Source organism: Poecilia reticulata, linkage group LG21 (genome assembly GCF_000633615.1).
Source record: "Poecilia reticulata strain Guanapo linkage group LG21, Guppy_female_1.0+MT, whole genome shotgun sequence".
Taxonomy (NCBI): Eukaryota; Metazoa; Chordata; class Actinopteri; order Cyprinodontiformes; family Poeciliidae; genus Poecilia; species Poecilia reticulata.
In genome coordinates this window covers 4352729-4379679 of record NC_024351.1, presented here as the reverse complement: position 1 = coordinate 4379679, position 26951 = coordinate 4352729, and the positions used below count along the sequence as shown (strand labels likewise).

At 36.7% G+C, this 26951-nt stretch overlaps 1 protein-coding gene across 3 annotated transcripts in view; it reads right to left on the bottom strand.

Annotated features, from left to right (window-relative positions):
• fam184ab (family with sequence similarity 184 member Ab) overlaps positions 1–22177 on the bottom strand; it is a 135807-nt gene extending 113630 nt beyond the window's left edge. Inside the window, exon 1 of one of the 3 annotated variants that reach the window (XM_008397244.2) lies at positions 21489–22177. In XM_008397244.2, the coding sequence (XP_008395466.1) occupies positions 21489–21644 (156 nt within the window). In that variant the 5' untranslated portion in view covers positions 21645–22177. The remainder of the gene's footprint in view (positions 1–21488) is intronic. The other 2 variants (XM_008397243.2, XM_008397242.2) reach the window with 2 other exon arrangements.
• Positions 22178–26951: the final 4774 nt, after the last annotated feature.

The following is a 26951-nucleotide window of genomic DNA, read 5'->3' as shown; positions in this document are numbered from 1 at the left end:
CACACACACACACACACACACACACACACACGCACGCACGCACACACACACAGCTGTTTGAACATGGAGGATCAACACCAGGATCCTCTGTTGGTCAGATCTAATGCATCTGATCATTATGGATCATTGATTTGATTAGGTTGTTAGGTTGTTTGGGGTGTGTTGGTTGTTCAGTCTGGTTGCTTGGGTGGATGGTCTCAGTTTGGATGAAGAGAACTCTGGTTGAAGATTGAACTATAGTGCAGAGCATTCTGGGTAAAAACAACCAAAACAAATGTGAGTAGCATTGGCGGGAGAGATGACAAAAGAGAAATCCTACAACAGAAAAGTGCCGCCACTCCAATTTTGCTTACATTTTATGACAAAGGAAGTTGAGCTCTGTTTTCTTCAGAGGTTTTTGTGTTTTTTCCTTCAGTGGTTCTTGGTGCAGCGCCACCACAGGTGAGGAGGGGAACAGGTTGCTTAAAGAGTTTGGTTTGTTTAATGCAGTGCAGTGTGAAAGCAAACTGCAGCCGCTGAAAGTGCAACAAATGCTGCGATTTTGGTCCCAAATCAAACCAATTCTATTGGACTATCAGGAATGAAAACAGCCTTAGACACAAAGGTAGAAGATTTTTCATCTAGAAGACCAGCTAGTTATTTTCTGCCAGGTGCTTCCATGGTTACCCTAAAGTTTGAGAAATAGCTTTTATTCCATTAGCCAAAAAAAAAAGGAACCAGAAAGCAGTACCGTAAACGGAGAAAAAGCCAAAATGAGCAGGTTTCTCCCATGCCGTGTTGCCTGAGTTACAGCGACATCAGGTCAACCGCTGAAGCATGAAACCCATTTGAGATGCGACCAGATTCCCTTGATCTACACCAAGGATCACGGCTACAAAGCTGGAGGTCACTCTGCTCAAATCTGACGTTTAATGTTTACCTTGAATGCATTTCTTTGATGTCTGCTTCAGGAATCAGTGCTGAACGCGTGCCGCATCAGAAGTGATGTATGAATGGGACGGTTATTATGGAGCAGGTGTTAAGAATAGCACAGCGCCAGGCTCCGGTGGGAGCGGCTTGGCTCGTTCTGTCTCACTATTCTCATCTTTCTCTTACAGTCTCTGTTTTGCTCACACAGTCGCAGCATGCAGAATTCCATTAGCGCCGGCTTCAGAGTCTGTAACACTTGTAGCCTGCAGCTTCTCGCCATCTTCTGCCATATTTGTGCGTGCGTGGGTGTGTGCACAATCTGTGATCTCATCATTTGTGAAATTTTAAATGCAAAAGGACTGCAGGTACTGTAAAAGATGCAATGTTCAGGTGTTTTTTTATGCACATCTGTTTAATGGGGTGGTAAAAAAAATAAATAAATAAATAAAAAAGACAAGGTCAATATGTCATAGCTTTCCTACGAAGCTGTCAGGCAGAAAAAAAGAAATCAACAAGCAGCAGAATCCCATTCGCACCAGCCAGTCGAACATTCTGCTGAAGTGGTAATGAGCTGTGAATCCACAAATGACTGCCTGGATGTTGCATTCACAGAAAAGCCAGCAGCCTCAACACACAAGACACTTCCCACAATGTTCAGATTGGCGGTCAAGATGATTTTTTCCCTCCTACCACATTATTTTTACAAGGTTTCAGACACAAACCCACATCATAAAACATCAATCATACATAAGCAAAAGCAGCCAGTGAGCCAATAAATACATGAAACAGAGGAACACCCTCCATTTTTTGCAACTGCACTGGATTAAAAAAAGCAAATAGCAAAATATGTAGGAAGACTTAAACACAATAGGAGTAATTCAGCCACAAACACAGCAGCTGAAGTGAAGTAGGGCTGAAACGATTAATCAGATTAATTGTGATGTATTGATTATTGAAATAATCGTCAACTGATTAAGCAATCGATTAATCGTTAACTGGATCATTCAGACACAAACGGGACATTTGCTGAATATTCAGAATGTGTTTTGGTTCAAGATAAAAAAAAGAAAAACTTTGGATTTTTATTTACCTTTTCTTTGTACTATTTTTATGAGCAAAGATTTCCCAGTTCTGAAATTGTATAACATCTGACAGGAGGAATCATGTCAGAACGACACTGCTAAATTAATTGCATTAACTGATTCTTTGAGAGAAAAGAGTCAGTTAATCAATTGAATTTAAAAATGTCCCCGATCACAAAACTGTAAACACATACCGTATCGCATTAATTTATAAGTAAGTGAAAATGTCATGTACTTTGTGCACCAATCTCTCCAAATAAATAAATCAGATTTTGGTAGTTAATTTATTTCCATGAGTGAAACATGATATTATATATATATATATATATATATATATATATATATATATGATGGCTTGATGCTTTCAAGCCTAAATTATGATTTTCAGCTCACAGCTAATGAAATCACAAAACTTAAGATTAAAATATTGCATCAGACTAAAAAAAAAACATCTTTTAAAAACAAAAAGGGGCTTTAAAAGTTTCAGCACAGTAGCTTTTGAGAACCTCATGTACGTACAAGTGGCTTTAGTTACTTAATTTATCCATAGCGTAACTGAATTTGTATTGAGTCACTTTTCTAAAAGCAATACCCGTTTCACAGAGACTGAAATGAATTTTTCCTTCTGACTGGGGAACGTTTCTGTTAAATAACTTGGCAAAAAGAATCCATAGTGCCCTGAAGCTAGGGAAGACCTGAGTTTGCTTTTGGATTTGTCTTTATTGATCACTGATAACTCAACTGTGTGAAAGTGTTTGCAATCTATTTTTGACTGTGAGAAATGAAACAAACACAAAAGTTGAGTTACATGTTCTAAAATAATACTGTGTATACTAGCCTCCAGAATGTAAGGAAAATCTGGATATTAGAGAGAAATTCAGATGTTTATTAAAGCGGGAGTTAGAAAAACTGATCATAGCACCTCAGGTCTTTAAGACGTCCCTTTCTGTAACAGTTCAACTCTTATGGACCTTAAAGGTGACCTATTATGCTTCCTTGAACAGGTTAGGATAGGTCTATGGTCTATACAAAACATGTTCATTACATTTTTCACACAAAATAATTCTCAGACAAAGAGATTTTAGTCTGGTCAGTTCTGCCTATGCTGAGCTCCTTTCTGCTATTTTAGGGCCTCTCGTCACTTTAAATCCAAATAAGCTGCTGCTAGCCATGCCCCCCAACTCAATAATACAGCCCAAAATGTATCTTTGAAAAGCAGAAGTTTAGCCTCCTGCACAACCAACAAGAATGGAGCAAGTGGTTTCTGGATGGTAAGTCAACCACAAAACGCTCGTCTTTTCCAGCAGCCATTGTACAACACATTCAGCAGTAAAAACCAGTTGACCAAACATGGTCAACTTGGGTTGCTAGGTAACAGGGCTGGGCTCGGCTGGGGTTTCTGGGTAACGGCGCAGTGCCTATCGAATGTGACGTTTTTGAAATGCTCATTTTCTCGATACCAAAAAAACATCAACTTATTAAAATGGCTTGATGCTTTTTGTTTTAAGTGCTTCAACCATTTTTAGAAACAGCTGAAGTCCAAATGGAAGAATAAAAACATGAGAAATTTTTACATCAGGCTGCTGCAGAACCATTTTTTTTTTTTGGCTCTAGTGACCTTTATTTGATAGTTAATAGACAGGAAAGAGGGTAATAAGAGAAGGGGGAAGACATGCAGCAAAGGTCGCCGAGGCCGGGAATCAAACCTGCGACAGCTGCGTCAAGGACTAAGGCCTCCATATGTGGGTTGTGCATAACCCCTGCGCCACCACAGCAAACACACACACTGCAGAACCAAAAGGCAATGCCAGAACTTCAGATCCAGAGAATCTGAATCACCCAAGCTCTTTCCTGACCTCCAACCTAACCCACCACCTTGCTAACAACTATAAACAAACAACATAAAAATATATTACATTTCTAACTGTTAGCGTTTCCTTTGTACGTGCATCAAGTCCAGAACCAGCAGGCCCTCCAGGTGCTGCCAAGCGTCCAAAGCAGAATATAAATGCTTGTTTAGGTCTTGCCTTGATGTTTTCATTTCCGTATTTATGATGTTGTGTCTTTTCTTCTGTCTAAACTTTCTGTCCTGGCTGTACGGTTGGTAGCACTGCTGCCTTGCAGCAACAAGGTCTTGGGTAATTGTGTAATAAAATAAAAGTGATGCATGAGTTTTGAAATAGGAATTGGGTACTTTTATTGTTTCAAACAGATAAGTTGTATTTCCTTCCACCATCTTCAGTCACCTCAGTGAAGCCCTGAATGACTGTAAATTAAAGGTTTTATGCTGCCAATGTCTTTGTGCAGATTAAATGACGCTCTTTAGGCGCCGTCAGCAGCTGCTTCACTTAGGAAGTGAAGCATATTGTTGAAATGTTTTTAAACTCAGAGACCAGCGAAGAAGAAATTCATTCTTTGATTCAGCTTTTATTATGTCCGACGCTCCAGGCAAGAGAGGCAGACATCAGCCGAAGGATTAAACTTGAACAAATGGCTCCCTGGTTATAAATCCTGCGCTGCTTCTTGTTTACAGCTTTTATTTTTGATTGTGATCATAAGACGGGCATGAATAAGCACAACTCTTGCCTAGAGCTGCTTAATTACAGCTTCTAAGGTGTTGTTTTTACATGAATAACCACATGCTGTATTTTCTGTGATGCTTTACCGTTATGCCTGCAGTCTGCAATGCAAAAACAGTTCATTAAGGAACCATTTAACTCACTGTGAGACACAACGAGAAAAACGGCAAGAATCTGGTGAAAAATGGGCCTTATTGATTGGTCACAGCTCAACATTTACAAYACAATCCAATCAACTCAATAATCCCACATTTTTCTGATTTACTTAATGAAAATTTGAGATTCTACAAGTAATGCATTTCATTCACTAATTGTACAGCATTCTCAAATTACTCTTCATTAAATTTGTTTGTGCTGTCACTTTCCATTGTTGGAGAGTTCCTCCTGAGGCAGCAGGGATCAGTTTGATCGGATCTTAATGGGAAGACAGACTGGAGGCCGGGTGGGTGATGTCACGGCGAGGCCTGCTGCTGTTTGGATGCCCTTTAGCTGGAGGAAAGGACAGACTGATAAACAGGGAGGAGGAGGAGGAGGAGGAGTGGACGTGAGGGGGAGCCAAGTAAACATGTCTGCCTGCTTCAATAAGAGTGAACAGGGGCCTAATTTTCAGAAAAATGTACAAAAAACAACCAAGGAGTCAATCAGGTGGAGGGCAAATGTTAGTCTGTTGCAATTAATTAATCAAATGATAAACTAATGTGAGATGATCGTTTCCATGCTGACGATTATTTTGTTTGCAAGGCCATTTTGCTAATCGTTTAGGTTGTGTGTGGTTTGTATTTCAATTTTATTTATTGCTTTTGGTTGTGTTTTACTTTGGAAATCTAAAATATTGTCTGTATTAGGTGTTCTTTAAAATAAAGTTTATTGGTTTTTGAGAGAGAGCAACGATGCTTTTCTTGCCGCACGCACGCGCACACACACACACACACACACACACACACACACCTTGAAAATGGTCTAAAAACTGTTTTATTATTTATTGCAATAATTACTGGGACAATTTATTCAATTATTCAAACATTTTTATGGTGAGAGGCCTAAATAAACACAGTAGCAGAATTTTATTTGAACATACGTCATTTGTCTCTGACAAAAATAGAAAGGCACCAAAAAAATCTTTTCCATTCTTATTAACAGTTCAACTTCAAATCCATGATTTTTTGATTAGTAAAATGATGAGGAATTATTTTCTTAAAAGAATCTCCTAGATCTTGCTAAAAAGTCAATTGTAAGTTAATTTTGTCTCATGTCAAATGTACTAAGATATTTGCATTAAAAACTAGATCATTACTTGGTAAGATCGTGTTTTTGCATTGTGCTAGTGAATCAATGACATTATATTAGACCTTCAAAGAAAATATGACACTAAAAGTGTTTTATTATTAAAACTCATATTTTTGCAAATTTGTTTTAGATTTCTTATAAATACAAAAAAATCTAATCAACTTCCATAACCTAAGTGTATAACTACTGTTTAAAATGATTGAAACAGTAAATTGATTGACATGTACTAACAATCACTTTACAAATAAAGATGAAAGGTTTGATTATAAGCCAGTGACATCATGAATCTAAAGATGACAAGGCCATGCTTGGTGAAACTGGAATATTATTCCCTACCTCGGTTGCTGCAGCACTGCAAGGTTTAATGTTGTCTGGTTGGTTTGTTTTGAAATGCAGAGACACAATCTTATCTGAATCTCACTGACTTCAGGAAATAAATCACGGTATCGACGTGAAGCAAGAGAGAGGACAGATTTGATCWGGCTGGAGCTAATTTCAGAGCTGTAACAGAGAAAGGAACATTYAGGTTTGGAAAAGTAGACCGGCCTCCCAGGCACTTCCATAGATTTGATTCAAGATGTTGCKTAAAGGTGAATATGAATTCATWAATCTCTCCTGGAGCCATCTCATTTCTATGATGCACTTGTTAAGCAGAGTGTTGACACAAGCTTGGTGAGCCTGCGCCGTCAGAAAAACAGAACCCAGTAAGTAAAGATGGCTCCCTGGTGGCCAAATACTTGCCTGCCAAGAAAAGCAGAAATTCGAAGTAGCTTCAAGCCTTAAGGAAAATTCAGGCTGTCGCTCAGAGCTGACAAAGGCTGCTAAATAGTTCACTGCCTGGTTTGTGGAGCAGGAAGAAGGTCTAGAGTTTCTGTTAACGCTCAAATTTGCTTCATTTTTTTCCCAATTTCTAAGTATCTTTAGCTTGGTGATCATTTTTATTTCTTGTTATGTGTGGTAAAATCAATAAAGAGACCTTCAGGAACAGGTGGAGGCTGAAAAGAGAAGTTTGGAGGGAAAAGAAATGGGTGTCAACATTAGTCATGAATGACAGATTGCATGGTTTCCAGGCATCCTGATGTTCCCATCTGCAAAGTTCTGATTAAATCTATTTGTAGCCTTGTTATTGTGATTTACGTGTCACGTGACGAAGAAAAGAACAAAACGTGACAAATCAGATAACCAATCTGAAGCCGGACTTAMAAAACCAGTGACGACACAAAGAAAGCCRTAGAAAGTAATAAATCAATTAATCACATGATTAATTAAAATKATTGSATTTAAAARCTGGCATTTCGAAAAACGCTGAAAAAAATGTGCATAAGAAAATCAATTCTATAGAGAATCGCAATTACTAGTCCTGAGAATTCAGAGTCAGTTCAAAATATTCAAAACTCAATTTTAGTCTGTTTAATTTCTTTTATGAAAGAAATATATTTTAAGTAATTCTTTGATTTTTTTTTTATTATTTCAGAAAAAGCCAGGAAGCTAAACTAACCAAGATATGGTAATTTAAGTTACAGAATCTTTTGCAAAACCGTACTTTAGTTTATAAAGTCATGAAATTTGACACAATATGAAACCTTATAAAATTGTTTTAAATATAAGTGCATTTAGTTTACTCTGTTTTTTTTACTCTGGACAGAATCCCAGAACCATTCAAACATAAACATTGTTTCTAAATMAAAAATTATAACCCTAATTTATAGAGTTATAAACTTATTTCACACTTTTTTCTCTTTTTTTTAAACAAAACTTCCACCTGTCCCTTTTGCCTGTTTTCCCTGTCTAATTTGAATAATTTATATTCATGACTATACAATCCATTTTGTTGTTTCAGGTTGTTTTGTTTATCCATTTTGGATATTTCAAATGTTTTCTAGTGCCAGTGTTAAATCTTGGCTAAACATTAAAGTTTTTAATCTCAGAGAGAATACATATTATTATGYCATYACCATTATTACTATATTAGTTGAAATGGTCTCAAAATGACAGCATTACTGTTTAGTGCAAAAGTGACAGGCCTAGGGACAAACCGCATTAACATCACCTGAGAGTCTCAACAGATCGCAGATCGGTGAGGGCGCCATGACGCTTTCTACGCCATTCCAGACGTAAAGGTGAGAATGTTTTGTTCATTGTAAAGGCGCCATATCTCTCGACTTTGAACAAGTCTGGCAAAAAACTTGAGTGAGCTCAGACAGATTCCTCCTTCACAGCTGGACGACCATGAACACAGAGAGGCAATTTATAACAAAGGAAGCGGAGAGCAAGACATTCAGAGAACAAAGGGGATGAAACTTCTACGTTTTTCTTYSTACTGGAGGAAAAAAGGATGAAACCAGCTTCCTGATGCTGYAGACCCGACCCTTCTGTGTTCTCTAATAACCAGCAGAGGAGAGGTGCATAATACCCAACAGGATGGGTAAAGCTACTTTAAATCGCAGAGTTTCTGACTCTGATCATAAATAKTGGGCCCATTCCAGAAATGTAATTTAAACCAACMTAACCATCGCATCCAAAACCAGTTTTAACACATTTCCTGCTAAAACACCTCACTGTGTTTGAACAAACTTAGGCTCTGTTCACGCAGCAGGTCTTCGTGCTTAATTATTTTTTTAATTTTTGCTTGGTCGTTTATACCAAGAAAAAGAAAGCTCAACAGATAACTATGGACTTTAATGGAGAATTAACATTTGTAGGTAACGTCTGTWTAAATGTGTAGTCAGGACCAACAGTGGTGGGATTATGATGCGATTCACTTCACCGACTTATTCCACAATTTCAGAAAGTCAAAGAAAATCTTTGACYTCAGCCATTGCTTATGTCCAGGTTTACCGCGTCTGGCATCTTCTGGTGCAGTTATGATGAACGTCTCGTGTTAAATTAGGATAAAATGCAACATAACAGTTCTGACTGCTCTGAAAACTATTCAACATGTCAAGTGTTAGTACCACAAGTGGTTAAAAATCTGATTATTTTTCAGGGGTGAAAAGATCAGAAATGGGCTTTTTTCAGACTGCAGTGGGAAAAAAAATCTTGTAAAACAGAAGAAATTCGGATCTGGGCTGTATTTGCCTGCTGTGTGAATTTGAGATTAACGAGGAAGGTCATATTCAATACTGACACAGAAGAGATGAAGATTTAATGTTCAATTTACATGTGCTTAGCATTATCAGTGTTTATTATTCAGTTTACAGAAAACTAAGTTTAAACCAACATTTAATTAACACACTGTTAGAAAACATCTTTTTTTCTYCTAAAACCTTTTCTGGAGGAGAAATATTAACAGAATTGAACTTATAACGTTACAGAAGATTGGATTTATCTAAATCAAATTAGAATAAAAACCTGACTTGATTTGGATTCAGTGGCGCAAAATAGTCTTAATTCAGTTGGAAAAAACAAAGACAACTTCCAAAAATTACTTTTTTTTTGCTACCCAGTGTTATTGGTGATTTCTAAAATACAGAAAAAAGCAGTAAAAGCAGCAAGGGAACCTATATCAGTTAAATAAAAACTACAGCAGAGACTGTTGGAGTGAAAACTGTGGGTTAAACAGGAAAGGTCATGCCAATTTAATTTTCTTTTGGGATCAATAAAGTATTTTTGAATTTGAATTAATGCTCACACRGTTCTCCAATACACCAGACTTTAATAGCTTAGGAAGGAAAAAATACAGCTTTTCAATTAGGGGTGGGTGATACGGAGATTTACAGCGCTGTTTTGTGTTACTATTGTGATAATGATAAAAAATTATTAGAACTATTACTCCTTTTTTAGATACAAACAAAGACAAATACTGCTCTTAAAAATGTTCTTCAGAAGAGTGATTTACATCACTAAGCTGCACATAGTAACTGTGTGYAATTATATTTTCACATTTACTGATATTTATTAATGTTCTCGTGGAACAAAGTGGAGAAAATAGTAAAAATATTATTTCCAGATATTGGTTTTCTACAACATAATTAATTGAAACGATAAATGATACGATTAATGCCCACCCCTGTTTTCAGTCATCATCTTCTATTATTGTGCATTTTATTCAGCCTGATTAAGTAAATGGATTTCCGAAACAGACACCGTCAATACACCTCACAAAATCATCACCGAGGCGGGTTTCATTTYTGCTTTTCCGCTACGTTGAGTAAAAATCCCCCACAACACGCTGGAGTGAGCTCTCATGTCAGACACGAACAGTAAAAAGCACAGAGAAGGCGTTTACCGACACGGAGACAGGTGGAAGACGCTGACAGCCTCTTAGGAGGCTCTGTCTGACAAATCAGGTACGCATTACAGCCAGCTGTGCATCGGAGCAGCGCCGTGTCCTGCCTGTAACACCCACATGAAATACTGCAGCATCAGCCAATTAAACMGGCCAGAAAAAGGAGGAAGCAATATGGTTTACGGCTGTCCAAAGGCGGGGGAAACCTTGAAGGTCAATGTTAGCAGTGACTCATCAAATCCACACTTCCACTGTGTGTGGATTGTGTTTTTATATCTGTGGACAAAGCTCCAGGCTGGACCCCGTCGTCCTGCATGCGAGTGTGTTGGGGTGTATCTAAATGCAACCTGACAGTGAGTTGTGACAATAAGTGATGAAGCTTCCTGCAGAGGTTAATAAGCTGTACGTCTCACAGCAGTAGCAGTAGGCCAACACACACGCGCACACCCACAAACACACACACACCTACACAGACACACACACGCACCTCTCTCTTGAGCCTTCTTCCCCAGAAAACTATTTTTAGGAATTAAGAAGCTGAATGAGTTGGAGAGTATTTTGAGGAGCAATCTGTTACATCCCTAAACTCTGGAAACTATCGCAACCAAAACGGTTCATAATAGCAGCAAATAAAAGGAACCAGACATTTTCTATATTTCTACTGTTTACCAAACTAAAACTAGCCAATTTCTCAGGTACAGATTTCTGACTGATTTCAAATATGTAAATAAATTAGATCAAGTCATCACATTCAGAATGAATTTTGAAGTAATGTGCTGCTAAAACTGTCAAATTCAATAAACCAGAATATGCATTCTTATGACAGACTTTCTGCAGGTTTCACCAAATCAAATTTAAGACTTTTTAAGACCATTATGAAAGAAATTTAAGACCTTTAACATGACAGAAATTTAGAAGAAACTCGCATACTTTGCGATGCTCATTACAGTCTTAACCTCCTGTAGTGCTGAGCTTTTTGGGCAGAATGAACGTAGCATCACATCTGCATCTATCCATAAAAAAAATCTAGCTAAGCTAGCAAGGGCATGTTAGCAAGTAGTTACCGGTACCCTCAACCGCCTCGACTCCCAGAATGCAGCGAAGATGTCTGCAAATGACCTTTGCCTGACCAAAAAGTCCAGTGAGAAAAAAATATAAAGCTACACAGAATATACAAGAAATACAACAAAATTTAAGACCTGTATTTACATTTTTTAAATGAATTTAAGATATTTTAAGGCCTTAAAACATATGCATTTAAGACGTTTTAAGAACGAGCAGACACCCTGCATGAGGCTTATTTGTCAGATTAAAATTATAATAATATTCTTTAAGCAGGTATTAAACATAGTGTAGATTTAGCCCACATTTCTGTACTGAACATTTGTTGCTTTATTGCTATGAGGTAATATTCTCATTTAAAATGTTGTGATTTCTTTATTTTAAGGGTGTTGATGGCACTAGTGGCCTTTTTTCAATAGTAGCTGTACAGGAAGAAGAGCAGCGAGAAGAACTTGAAGTAGAAGACCTGATTGTCTGAAAGGCCATTCAGTGATACATGATTATAGGGAGCCGGCGCAGAGACGGATGGATGGAAACAACTTTTAGACAAATGGAAGAGAGGAAATCAACTTAATCATTTCTCCACACCTGAAAACACTTAAATCCCAGACTTTTTCTGGCTGTGCAGAAACATAATCACTGCAATCACTCTGGAGAACAATTGACTGCTGTAATCAATGTAACAGCCATTAATACAAGCAAAATATATTCAACAGTTGTTGAAGAAGTACTTGAGAAAATGCTTGAACAGTTTTACTTTGCTGCGATTAAAAGTACAGCTGGTATTGCTGTAATGTATCTACATTTACTTATATTTATACGTCTTCATTTCTATAACCATCTTTAATCATCTTTTGCTTGTTTCTGTCAACTCTTCATAAGCGATCTGAACGTAGAGCAGCGACCTCACAGAGACAGAAATAACCCACGATGTGATCTGGTGGCATTAAATAGGCTGATCAAATTAATGACATTAACTGAACACATACAATTACTACATGCTGTGATCTTCTTAGGGAGGCGGGTGGTCCTGTTGGCCCCCCTTGGATAGTATTAGGGGGGAGCAAACAAACAAAAACATTTAATAATTTAATTCAATAAATATTTGATGTGCATCACCAGAACATGCTCAATCAATAAATATGTTTTTCTTCACGTTTCCAGTTCTGTTCAGTAAATCCATCCATCCATTTTCTTGCACCCTTTTTCCCTCAGTGGGGTCGGGAGGGGTGCTGGTGCCCATCTCCAGCCAACGTTTCGGGCGAGAGGCGGGGTCACCCTGGACAGGTCGCCAGTCTGTCGCAGGGCAACACAGAGACACACAGGACACACAACCATGCACACACACACACTCACACTTAGGGGCAATTTGGAGAGGCCAATTAACCTGACAGTCATGTTTTTGGACTGTGGGAGGAAACCGGAGTACCCGGAGAAAACCCACGCATGCACAGGGAGAACATGCAAACTCCATGCAGAAAGACCCCAGGCCGGGAATCGAACCCAGAACCTTCTTGCTGCAAGGCAACAGCTCTACCAACTGCGCCACTGTGCAGCCCCTGTTCAGTAAAAAAGTTGCTAAAGAAATAAACTCTGCAAACTATGAACATTTTCTGTTATATTTATTCCAAACTAAACAAAACCCACAGTTCAAAAAACAAAACTCTTAACAAGCCAAGCCGCTCTAGATTTTAACGAGTTCTTCTAACCCTGAATGACCTGCGGTCTGCGTTATCGGATATCTCCAATGCTTACAGTAAAACTGGACAGAAATCCCTACATAATGTATCGATGATCCTTTTTCAGAGGCTTGAAATCAAATTTAGCACAAAGCAGAGTTTCACAGAGGATGTTCACAAACTGGAACAACATATTTGGATTCAATGACACAACTGTTACCTTTATGCATTTAGCATAACAACAGAGGCTTATAAACACTTCTGTGCTACAAAACGTTTCGTTTATTGGGGTGTAGTGGCATAAAAATAAAAACAAAAGGTTTTATTTGTACATCTGAAGAAACAGCAGGCTCATGAAACAGGAGTGGGCATTTATTGCATCATTTAACGTGGCAATAAGTTACATTAATGATTTGCTGCAATAAATTCCAATTAATGTTTAAAACCGTCCAAAACTGTCCGTATTGTTAAGACTGTTAGTTTTAGTATCGTCTTCACTGTTGGTTCAATGAGAGCATCAATCAATATCAATATATTTGAAAATATAACTAAATGCAGTTAAAATATGGAGTCAATACAAATTACACTTTTTTTATCTGACTAAAGAAGTGCATTACAAATAGGAATGTTTTTAAAATGTAGTATTTGTGTTTTGGGGGCTATAATCACTTTGCCATGAAGTAACAGAAATACAATTACCTAAAAAATTAAGTAGTAAATGGTTCTTATCGTCACTTTTATCATTATCATAATAGTACCACAGAATATCGTGATAAAACTTACCCACCACTATTCATAATGGAAGAGCATCAAAACCGAAACACAAACTTCAGAGACTAAATCTGTTTAATTTCCTCTGAAACACATTTTCAATTCACCAATTTAAGGAAAATGGGAGTAAAAATCCAAAGTGTGTGGATGTTTTTCTTCATTTAACAGGTCATTTAGCAGCTGTGGCAGCGTTTAAAAGGATAATTTGTTGACGATGTTGAAGAAATAGCAGAGAGAGATTAAAGTCAGTGTGTCGGGTATCTGGTCTCAGTGAGGATCTGACCATCTGCTTTCTAATCCTGCCCTCCCCTCGCTGCACGGATCGCTGCACTACCACCCCTGAATTATGGCATCAGCTCACACATCTTTCTGCCAACTGAGGACGGTAGATTCGGTGCTTTAGTAGAAAAGCCAAGAACCGGATTCCTATCTCATGCAGTCAATTTAAGTTTTATAAATTAGATATCAAATTACTGTTTTTGTTTTTAGATTTGTGTGAACTTAGCTTTGATCATTTAAGAGAAAAATTAATGAATATAAATGCAAAAAGGAACTACTCCATTACAGATGTCCTACTGCGCTTCCTTAAACTATTACATTAAATGATATTATTTATTCATGTTATTAAAGTCTTGTGAAGATATTCTACAACAGGGATAATGTAAAAAACTAAATCGTGTTTTTAAATGCCTCTCTCAAACATGCTGTATAAACCCGATTGGTTTGAGAAAGTAAAAAAAGAAAAATCTGAATATTTTTTTGCCAAATTGTCTGGCATTTAGCGAGTAGAAATTATTTTGGTGATTCAAATTAATCTAAAACAAAATAAATTTGGTCTAATTTAACTTCTCACAGTGAGAAAGTGTTTTGATTATTTCCCAATTTAGGCTTTTAATCAAATGTTAGATTTCACTTTATTACAAAGCTGGTCAGTTTAAATATCAAGAACTTGCAAGGAGTATAAACATAAATCAACCTTGAAAACATCCCACTGAAATTCAAGGATTTCAAGCACCCAAACAGGCCCTGGTAAAAAGAAAAAAAAAATAAAGACACACAAAGACTTTTCACAAATTAAAGTTGACGCAAAACTGTCTCCCTGTCAGCCTTGATAAACAACAGATGAAATAATGAATATTCAGCACATCAGCAACATGTTTGTTCCTTATTTATAATGTCTGGTTTTTAATGCATATAAAATTTGGTTAAAAATCAGTGGTGGGAATCAAATTTAAGATCTAAATATCAATAATAATAATATAGTCACAAAGTGTTGCCTTGATGGAACGTAAAATGTCGACATCTGAATATTTATTTATTTTTGAGACATCAACAAAAGAAAGTATTTAAATGTAGTTGTCTATTTAAGAAGGAAACAATGCCACACACACACACACACACACACACACACACACACACACACACACACAGAGAGAGAGAGAGTCAACACAACTGTATTTGACTGTCTCTTTGAATCCTTCATCAGGAAAAACATGAGAGCTCAGAGGTCTATTTCTGACTCACTTGAAGACGAAAGTCAGTCAGGCATTGCTGATGACACACACACACACACACACACACACACACACACACACACATTACTTTCTACATCATTGTCTTGATGAAGTAAGCAGACATGTTGCATTGGACTTCCCAAACCTCAGGTCTGACAAGAGCTACACGCAACAGCTCTGAACTATAATTTATATAAAACGCGTTGCCATGGCAGCAAAGCCTCTGCGCTGCCTCCTTAACAATAAATCCAACCTTTTCGAACAGAAATAAAAACTCAGAAAATAAAGCCTTCAAAAGGAAGAGAAAAAAAACCGAACAGAGGCTGAACAAGAAGGCGATGAGAACTGCTTTGTGGGATTAAAGATTACTGCGAGGAGTCTTAAATAACGGCGGTGGCCAACAGGCCCTTCATCACAAATCATGAGGTTCAGAGCCGCTGCAATCAATGACCCACTCACTCCCTATGCATGAAACGCCTATAGAGACGATACGTCAGGAGCACAGGGATGGAAACCGTCTTTCTGTAAGGCTGTGAGGTTTAAAATTATGACAAAAAGATGATAAAATAGGCAGGAAATGGTTTATGGAAATATTAAACGAGGAGGCTGGTTGGTCCAAATACGAGATCAAACATAAACAAATAATCGGATTAATCGTGATAAATCAATTACTGAAATAATCTTCAACTAATCAAGTACCCGATTAATCGTTAACTTGAGTACACAGACTAGCTACATAAATAGCTAACTGCTGAAAAAACAATACATTCAGATAAAGATGCCCACTCATTTGTCATAAAAAATTCTCATGATAAGAATTTTGATTTATTGTTACTGATGTTAAATTTGTGTGATCAGAAATGTTTATTGGCAATTTTCTCCACTTTTTGCATCAATAAGCATCAGTAAATTCAAAACAGTGATATAAATCACACTTTTTAATAATGGCATCCTGAAGAAACCCATTCCAGATGAGGAACAACATTAGTGTCTGTGGCGCCAGGAATGCTGTACCATGCACTCACCGTCCGGCAAAATTATTTATTACCCAAAAAAATGAGTAATAAATAGTTATTTTATCATAATCTTTATTGCCATCATGCTACTTCAAAATGTTGTGATTTCCCAAACATTTCGGTCCCTGTGGGTTTGTCCTCTGCAGCTGGAAATCTCTCAGCCTGGGATGTCAGAGGGTTGGGGAGGCGGATCGGTGAGGTTTCAAGGTTGATATTTATTCCTGAACGCCTCTCCCGCTCAGCGGAGATCAGCGGTCAGTGTGAGCAGCAGATGGCCTGAACGCTGCCGGCCGATTCCCCAGCTTTGTTGTTGTGGCCTCGCTCAACACGGCGCAGGAGAGAGGCGAGGCGCAGACGTGTCGCCGGTGGGAATGTGTGCGGCCTGCCTCATGAAAATACCATCTACTGTTGTTCCAGTTCCCAGAAACAACGTCATACAAACTTTATGGTTCAGTTTTCTCTTGTCAGCCATTTTTAAACTGCCAATTTTGTCCTGTCGCAAGGGCTTTAAAAGGATGATAATTTTGTCTCCTTTCACTCCGATAATGAACTGGGATCTATGGATGTGTTCACACCAGTCCAGTCTGGTCCGCTTTAATCAAACTCTAGTTTGTTCTTCTAGAAAGTCTGGTTTGTTTGAGGAGATCTGAATGACAAATCAAACTCTGGTCCACCTACAAACTCAGGCCTCGGTAAATAAATCAATTCATTACATGATAAATTAAAAGGAGCTCAATAATTTACATTGGCATTATTTACCGTTTCTCCCTTTTCATCAGAAACTGGATGATAAAAGTCTTCAGCCTGGTTCTTTGGTCTCATCGTCTTTTTTTTTTTTTGAAGAACAGTTGTTTACAGGTTTCATAATTCATCCATTTTATTTGTCGTTTCTGTTATTTTGTTTTTTATTTTAGATATTTTAAATGTCTTCCAGCTCCAGAGTTAAATATTCCCCAGAATTTAAAGTTTATTGATCTTTGAAAATATGTTCATGCAAAATCATCCCATTATCATTATTTTACTTAAAAATGGTCTCTAAATAACAATATTATCGTTTATCACAATAATTTTGCTGGACAATTACCAAGCGGACGGGAGACTGCTCCAAAAACAGGAAGTAGACAACAGCGCATGGCATTCTGGGTAAATAAATACAACAAAAACAAGCACTAGCAGATGGTGTTTGGTTGAGCAGCTGACTACATTTTTGTTTACATTTTGTGAAGAAGGAAGTTGAGCTCAGGGTCTTCTTCTGAGGATTTTGTGTCATTGCCTTCAGTGGTTCTTACTGCAGCGCCACCACAGGCGAGGAGGGGAACAAGTTTTCAAAGGGTTTGGATTATTTGACAGTGCAGAGTGAAATTGGACCTCTTCCTGAAAATGTAACTAAAGTTGCCATTTTCTACCACGCTATCTGTCAGGTGTGAAAACTCCCTATAAGACATACAACAACACTTTGGGGTCGTAGTATGGAAATGCCTCCAGAAAAAGTCTTATGCAGATCTTCACTCCTCTATTCTTGAAAAATTAACAGAAAAAACACAAAATGGCTGACAGAACATTTAAAGCAGACAACATAAAGACGAGCTTTTTGAAGAAATCTGTGAGCCTGGGTTGTTATTTCTGAACCAAAACATGAATCCAAGTCAGCCATCTTCCACAACATTAAAAATAAACTTTACACGTGTCATATTCCTCCCATGTCTTGATCATCTCATTGTGATGACGTAGCACCAGCTGACTGGGCCTCTGTTGAATTATGTCTGTCACTTTAAAGTGGGACAACATTTGTACAAAACCTTCTTTATGTGACATATTTTTATTGAAATAGAAATCAGTTTTCACTTGAGGCTTTTTTTTTTTTTTTTTATCAAAAAAGCCAAATTTTGTTTATCATGATTGATTTGTAAAACCAATAAAAATGGTAAAACATCCAAGAGGGTGAATACTTTCCATAGTCTCTGTATATTGCAGCCTTAACTTCAACCAAAATGGGTTCAATCTTTCATGTTTGACCTATAAATGATGATGGAAATTGTTGTGGATAACAATAGTCATTGTTAAAACTTTAACTGGACCGAAACTGTTTATATTTTCCATCTGGTTTGTTTCTGTTTATATTTACCATCTAGAAATGAGTAAATTTCATATTCTGCTTGCATCACCTTCAGTAGTTAAGTGAGTTGCCAGTAGAGTGAGACTGTATGCTTACTGAAGCTTACTCAACCGATTTTTCTCTCTCTGACTGCCAAGCAATGAGTTTATTCCACACTTTTTCCCCCTTATTTTTCACTGGAAATATGGCAATTTTAAGTTCTACCCTTCACATCTATGCATTTATTGTTAGCAAATCTTCCTAAAATATCTGCAGCGCTTTCTTACGCACGTCGAACATTTTCATGTTTCATATGTGTGGAATAAAATCAATAAAAGTTATGAAGGAATAAATTGTGGGGGAAAAAAGAAGAAATGATTAACAAAATAGGAAAAGCTGTCCAAGATACGTTGCTATAATGATGAAAAACTAAATCTAAAGAGATTTTCCCTGATCTCAGAAAGCTCTGGCTGGCAGCTTTAAGTATAGTTTTGCTTTAAAATTATTTTAATTCTTGAAAAATGAGGATTTCTTTGCAGCTTGACTTATTTTTAAGAAGTTTTTTTATTATGTTACTATTTGATACAGTTGAATGCTTGGAAAGTTGGTTATAAATGTAAAAGCTAAAACTAAATGAATCATAAATTACACAATTCAACAACTTTTTTATATATATATAATTCAATTCAAAAACAATGACATGCTAACAGAGATTATATTCCATTGTAGCATCAGTCGTTTGTAAGCACCTCTTTAAATTTCTGTCTGTACGGTTAGAAGGATGTTAGAGTAGGGGAGATCACACTTGCCCGTTATAATCAATGTACGAGATGGTTTGAACTTCCTCCTTTTTCCCCTGCTTTGCATCCATGAAGCCTCCTTTTCAACTCCTCATAGTTCAGGTATTAATTGAGCTTTCAAGATGCTAATTAGCTGCTCTGGTTCCAAAAAACGATGCCTTGTCATCGCGGTTACCATAGCAACGGCACCGAAGCAAAAAAAGCTGAGGACAAAAATTGCACAGCATTTTTGCATGTTTGGAGTAATCGTCAAAACATGCAACGGCTCAAATAAAACAAACAAAAGTTGACAAAAAGAACAAACCAAAGCTAACGTAACGGAGCTACTCCAACATGCTAGCTCTTGCAAACCCTGCAAAAAGCAGATTTATGCTGAGAGTCAGCAATGGATCCTCCCTAACACACGCTTTAGATCACAGAAAAGCCACCTGACAAACATTTAAGGCTCCATAATGACAGACTGGGGGCCCAAACGTGCCTTAGCAGGACTGAATCTTCCAGAGCGATCGCTACACTTTGTTAGACGTTTTCATTTTGGTAAGAGTCGGATGAGAGCTGTGATCCTCGGGGCAAAAGATTGTTTCATATCCATTTGAAATGCCAGTGAAAGCCCACAAGTAGATCATCCCAGCCATCTGGCTAAAAACAAATCCCTCAGAACGAGCTCCGAAATTAATACACAAGCAATACCCACAGCTTTCCATGCAACTCTGGATATTCACTTTATTTTGGATTTTAACATAGCAACTCCACAGTAGTTTAAACTATTCCAAGTGGGAAAACTGTGACGAAAAGAAATGTTTGACTGCAAAACGATAAAAATTAGAAACGTGTGATTTTTTTTTCTATTCAGTCCATCTCTAGTTGAGTCGTTATAAATTAGAATATCAACAAAACCTTGGTTTATTTTAGTAACTTGGTGTAAAACGTGAAAATATACTAATTAGAAACAGAGTTGTGTTATTTAGAAAGTTTAAATAATAAGACAAGAATATTTCTTTACTCCCCACAATTATGAAGAAGGCTGCTCAGCCTCCACTAAGCCGTAAAATATCAATGCTAAAAACTATTGCTGAACGTAAACTACAATATCCAAGCTTATTAATGGAAAGTTAAGTGGAAGGAAAAAATACCATACTGTCAAAAGTATAAACATCTGATTTAATGATCACAGCATCACTGTGTTTGGTGGAAACTCCAGAGAATTCATCAGAATATCATCAAAATGAAAATGAAGCAGCAAGGATAAAGCAGTACCATTAACTATACTCTTCTGTATTAAATTATAATGATACAAAAGATCCAGGTGATCTAAAATTTAGATTTTCATAGCTGTAAGTCTCAGTCGTAAGCAGTAACTCTGAAAAACATTCTAAATGTATCACTCCACACGTAATGAATCTAGAGTTACTGAACTAAATTAACTTTGTTATAATGATATTCAAAATTAATGAGCTGCACCTGTAGAAGTGTTTGTCCTCATAGTGCAGCAGCCTCAGCACACCTGAGTCAAATGAGTTCATTAACTCCAGAAGCTTTTCTAATGGCCCATTCATTGGGTTCAGGTGTGCAGAAGCAGCTACAACAAGGCAGGAATTTTAAATAGGCACATTTATTATTTAAAGCTTGTAGAAGTCAAACCAAAATTAGGTCATAGTCAGAGGTGGGTAGAGTACCCAAAACTGTACTCAAGTAAGAGTTGGACTGCTTCAACATATTTTTACTCAAGCTAAAGTAAAAAGTCAACATCTAAGAAATTACTCAAGAGTAAAAAAGTATTTGGTAGAAAGTACTGAGTAACTGATCAAATGATCAATCATTTGATTTTTAAAAGTTACATCAGATGGAAAAAAAATGTAAAGACAAGTGAAAATTTTGGAATTTTAAGGACCAAAATGACAATAATTCATACAAGTAACAAAAAATAATCGGGCAAAAGAAAATTTTCCCAAATCAGTTTCTTTCAATAAGAAACTTTAACAAAAACTGCAGGTGTGTGTTAAAACATGTTTGCTTTTCCACTCGGTGGGTAGAAAATCCAGACATTTTACTCAAGCATAGCATACTTCAAAAATAAATTGATTCAAGTAAAAGTACAGCATAGGATAAATACTTCTAACTTTAAGTTACTCAAGTAAATGTAATTAACTACTAACTCTGGTCATAATAATGATCAAAGATGTTTTAATAAATTAAAACTTTTAAATTAATGAGGAACATTTAAGTGTTTCCCTTTTAATTTTTTGGCAAGTTAGTCTTAAAGTAGAAACTTTCATATTTAATTTCATACAAATTGACTTACAAAGTTATATTTAATCATAATGAACCCCGAATGTACTAGAATATACCTGAAATCCAGTGGGAAGTCACAATTTTCTTGCATCCATTTGTTTTGTTCAATATTTAAATATTTCTTGTTAAATGTGAGGAAATTATAATGGAGTCCGGTGGAAGAATTCTGCTTACCTTGGTTAGCTGTGCGATCTTCTTGCTCATCCTCAGGTGCAGGTCCTGGGTATATTCCATGGCGACGCCGGACTGGAAGGAGGCGGTGGATGATGGAGTAAATTTCCCCTGACCGGTAGGGCAGTAATACTGCTGCCAGCCCGACCCAGTCGCCATCTTCACGATGATGCTTTAGTGAGATAAGGGCAGCGATGGTTAACTGGACGGGGGGCTAGACGGTGCAGAGACGCACAGAGCTGGGACAGCGTGTTTCAGCGAGGCACGGCAAGAGTTAATCAAAAATATCAAGCCTTTCTGACACACAAACCGCTTTCATTTTGCCCGCTTCCCGTTAATAATAAACTAAAGGGTCAAATTTTACTGATTCAACCCCAGAAGATACCAGCTACTAGCATCGTTTCCGTCCGTTATCAGCGGGTCGTAGTGCGGGCACCTGGCGCTGATGTGGAGCTCCGGTTCTCCGGGTGGCGGGCGGGCGGGCTGCCTCCCTCCCAGTCGGTCACCTTGGTACCGTTTCTCAGCGGCAGCCGTTAGGAGTAATTCCTCCCCGAAGCATTCCGGCTACATTTACCGGACAGAGCGGAGCGGAGACCGGAGGGGATAATGGGAGAGAGTTGGAGAGAGAGCGAAAGACGGGCTCGGCGGTTGGTTGCTGCTCCTCTTGTTGCCATGGATCACCTCAACAGTTTATGCTGCATTCACGAAGGATGGGAGCAGCGCTGCGTTCACGTACCGTCGGAGAGATGAGTTCACGGTTTGTGTTCCAGCAAACAGTGGCGGTTCGAGACCAATTTTTTTGTTAAATTCACTTAAAAGAATAAGTTGGGCTTAAATGTGTTAATCACAAGTTTTGGATTTTGTTGTGGTAGCCTGTTTAATCTGGTATATTCTACTTTTTTTTTTCTCGCGGGACTTTACTGTTACACGAAAGTTTCAGTCATCACACACCCGAGGCGGTTGCTAGCTAGCTTTTTTTACGCCCATCATGGATTAGCACAGATTTACCCAGTTGGGTGGGCGATTTTTGTTTTTTACCATATGATTTATTTATTTGCATTTTTAGTACATTTCTGTCGTACATAAATTCCACCATATTCTCTCAAATCTTCTAGAAAAAAATGGAAAGGTAAGAAAAAAAGACTTTTGAAACTGGTTTCTCAAAAATTCTGAACTTCTGGAGATCACAATTGTACTTGTTTTTAATAATTTTAAAAAATTCTGAGAATTCTCTTTAAATTTCAGAGAAATGTACACATTTTTCTACCTACAATGGCTTTAATATGCCCTTGTAATTCTGTAACTCTGAAGCGGTTGTAGGTATCACTAGAGGTCAATATAGCTATGTAGCCAGCTTTTTTTTTACTCCCATGATGGGAAGTGCAAAATTACTGCTAGATGGGTGGATGATGTTCGTCTTTGTAATTGGTTCACTTCTGTTGCCGATTAGTTTTATTTATTTTAAATGCTTTTAGTACATTTATGTTGTTGTGTTGAAGGTTTTAAATTCCACTGTATTCATGTACCTTTGGAGCCATAAGCTAACACTTGCGTTTCAGTAATGTAAAGACAAACAGTGGTGGTTCTAGATCCAAATTTTCAGATCTCTAGAAGACGCTGAGTGCAACTTCCTTCTAAACAAAATGGAGTAGCGTCATTGTTGGATTTCCTTTTTCTGTCTTATTTAAAAGACCACCAGCTAGCTTTCCCGCTAGTATTCGACTCATTTGGTTTGGTTGTATTTACCCAGAATGCCTTGCGTTATAGTCCACCTTCATTCACATAATATGCATTGAACTGCGCTAGAGTTCCAGTATAGTTTGATGAAAAGGGTAAAAATCCACCATTAATTTCTACATACATTTTTGGATGCATATTTTCCAAAGCCTGAATGTTCAGCTGCTCCATGTTTTTCTTTGGAGGATCGAATCCATATTCTCTTAGCAGGAGTTGCAAGAAAGACTTTCTCAACAACAAAAAGCATTTTAAATCTTTTACAGTACAGTGATAATTCAAAGATAAAACCTCACACCTACAGAGGAAGCTGTTCTGTAAGGAGAATACTAAATAAAGGGCTCCTACAGATGTTTTATGTAAAATTACAGACTCAGCTCTCCAGAGTTCACAGTTCTTTACATTCTAATATAAATACTGAGGCTCATTGTACATTTATGGCACGTTTCTAGTAGGTTTCATAAACCAAACCTTGAAAAACACACAGGAAATAAAAAGAGAGGATGAAATAGCACACCAAATAAAAGAAGGCAAGGAAAGAAGAACACAAACAGCAATAAATGACAAGATTTTAAGGAAGAAAAGAAGGAATGACAGAAGGTAGCAACACAAAACAAAGAAGTAAGCAATAAAATAAGGCTGCAGGACAGGAAGGAAAGGCAAAAGAAAGTAAAGAAATATAATGAGAGAAACAAGGGCTCAAGGAAGGAAGGACACAAAGGAGAAGGAGAGACAGAAGGAAGGAAAGAAAGAAGGGGACAAAGAAGAAAATGAAGGAAGAAAGATAAAATGAATAAATGGCACCAATACAGAAGAGAAGCAAGGAAGGGAGGCACTTTCAGATTGAAATGAAATAAAATCTGGAAATATAAATACTCTTCTTTGTACATTTTCTGTACTCAAACCTCTCCACACCTGGAAAATACCTGAATTAACTTCCAGACCGAGAAACCAAAAAAAATCAGAGTAAAATCTGAATAAATGGCGTCATAAAACACCGTATTAAACACTGAGGTCAAGTTAATCAGCTGGAGTCAATTACAGCCACTTCCACCCCATAATAAGCTTCTATTAATCATTTACCATTCAGCCAGAAAACGACTGTTTTAACATCAAAGGAAAAAACAAAAATAACAGCAAACACAATGTAAAAATATGACATTTAATTCATTTCTCGCTGCTTGTGTTTGTTCTGATGAAGCAGCTCACCAAGATTTCTCAATAATGTCCAAAACTTGATGAATGTATCGCTGGTTTGTTCTGCTTTCGCGCCTAAAATGTGTGAAATCAGCCGAATCTCACTTCACTTCACAGGTGGAACAGCTGAAGGCATTTTCAGTAAAATATATCAGTGATTCTTGAGAATAGGGACAAAACAGGTCCTATGGATAAAGCACAAAATTTGAATAAAGTATACACAAAATATAATTTTTTTCAAATATCTGACTAAACTATCCTGGGTCATGTGAGCACAACAATGTATATTTTCCAGGTATTTGCTGAATATTTTTTTATTTTAAACATTGCAGTCGGTGGATGGTGCCTGTAAAATCCCTTGTCCAGGAGCAGAACTCAATACATTTTAATAGTTTAAAACAATTAAAGAAATACAAAAATGATATATTATGACAATTAAGTACAAGTAGTCATATAAATAATTATAAAAGTATTAATAAATTGAATTAAAAATAATTTTTATATATTTTCCAACTCCATTAAAATTTGTCCCTAGTTTTTGTCAACACCGTCAGACATGAAAAGAATGTAAAAAAAAATCAGGCATTATTGGGGGGCACCAGAACTTCTGAGGACCCCATGACCACTTCCTTTCTCTTCCTTTGCTAAGAGGGCTAGTTAGCTCCGGTTAGCTTATGTTATTCTTTAGTTTTTTCTTCTTTTTATTCCTAAGTTTTGTGTCACAACCATGATGTGTCAACACCATAACTGACAATTTACAAAACGTTTATGAAATTTTGTGAAATAAAAGCTTAATTTTGGCATAATATAAAGATTTCATGGACCTGATTAGCTACAACATGGCCTCCTTCAGAATTACATCATATAAATTGAGATAGTTTGGCTTTTTATCAACTCCATCAGTTTTTGTGACTCTTTCAGTGAAATTGTTGTCAAATCTCACTTAAATATGCAATTAATTCATTTTAATGTAATTTACATAAATTGCATTACTTCACATGTATCAAGTTTTTCTTTTTACTCACTAGTTTGTCACCACCTTCAGTTCTGTGTCAACTCTGTCAGATGGACTTTTGTTTTTTGTTTTAAATAATATTTATTTTGTTTTTGCATTTGTCTGCAAAATGAGTAAAAATATCACTAATAGGGTCATTAAAAATTATTTTTTATTTTTGTCAGATGGTGATGTCAACGTTTTAGGTCAGGTCGATTAAAAATGTTTTTTTTTTTTTAAATGTTGCAACTGGGAGCCTGTACCTTAGCATCTTCACATTTCCAAAACATTATTTGTCATATTTGCATATATAAGGTTGAGAAATAACAAAGAAATGATGGGAAAATTAAAACCGATTTTGTCCCTATTCTCAAGAATCACTGATATATTTTTTTTTAAATCAGTGTTTGTCTCTTTTTGTGTGTGAATATTAAGTTCTGCTGTGCTGTGCAACAGAAATGCGCCAAGCTGCGTTTCAGTGACATCATTTCATCCATTAAAGCAGAAAGAAGAGGAGAGGAGAAAAATAAAGCTAAAAAATTCAGGCTGACTGGAACGGCAGCTGCAGGCGGTCTCTCACAGTCATAATCACAGCCGTGACGCAAACGGTTTGTCTTCTGCGTCCTATTTATGGTTCCAAATGGATTTTTTATTTTATTTCCACATGAAAAAAGTGTTTCTAAGGAGCAGAAATCATCTGTGAGCTTTATTGTGAAGGAATTCAAAGAAACAACCCCAGAGGAACACTCTGTGGTCAAGGTAAAAAGGATTTTATTCTTTTGCTCTGTTAAAAGAAACATATTTAAACATATTTACTCTCAGTTATAAGAAAATTATTTGAGGTCACTTTCTTTTAAAACTCCTGGTGTATCCAGCCAAATTCAGTAAATTAAATAAAAGCAGATTTGTGTGCAGCAAAGTCTGAAAATCACTGGATAAACGTGATTCTGCTTATTATTACAAAGGCTTATCAGAGTGATTGTTGAGAGAGATGGAGAAACAGGAGAAGTAATTTCACCGGGGGAAAACATTTTTTTAAAAATTGAGAATTTGAGATCAAAACTCAGAATTCTGAGTTTAATCTTAAACATTTCTATGTTTCCAAGGTCAAAACATTTTGACTTTTGGAATTTTTCTAAGTTTGAAAAGCAAAAATAAATATATAAAAATATGTTTTTAAAACTAAAAAATTTCAGATTTTGACTATTTTTAGTAAAAATTATGAGAAAAAAAAAGTCCAGATTTGGAGGGAAAAAAAGCAAATTTTGAGATGATAATCAAAATTTTGATGTTTTTATTATTATTATTATTATACATCGGACTTATTTTAAAATCCAAAGTTGATTCTAATCTCAGAAAATATTTTGAACAAAAATTGGAAATTTCTGAGTTTGAAAAGTTATTTTTTTCAACTTTCATTTTGAGTTTTGTTGAATCACAATTTTGCCTTTTATCTTCTGAGATCAAAGTCAGAATTCTGAGACAGAAAGTCAAAATTCTACTCTTTAATCTGAATTCTGAATTTTTCTTTTCTTCAGAAT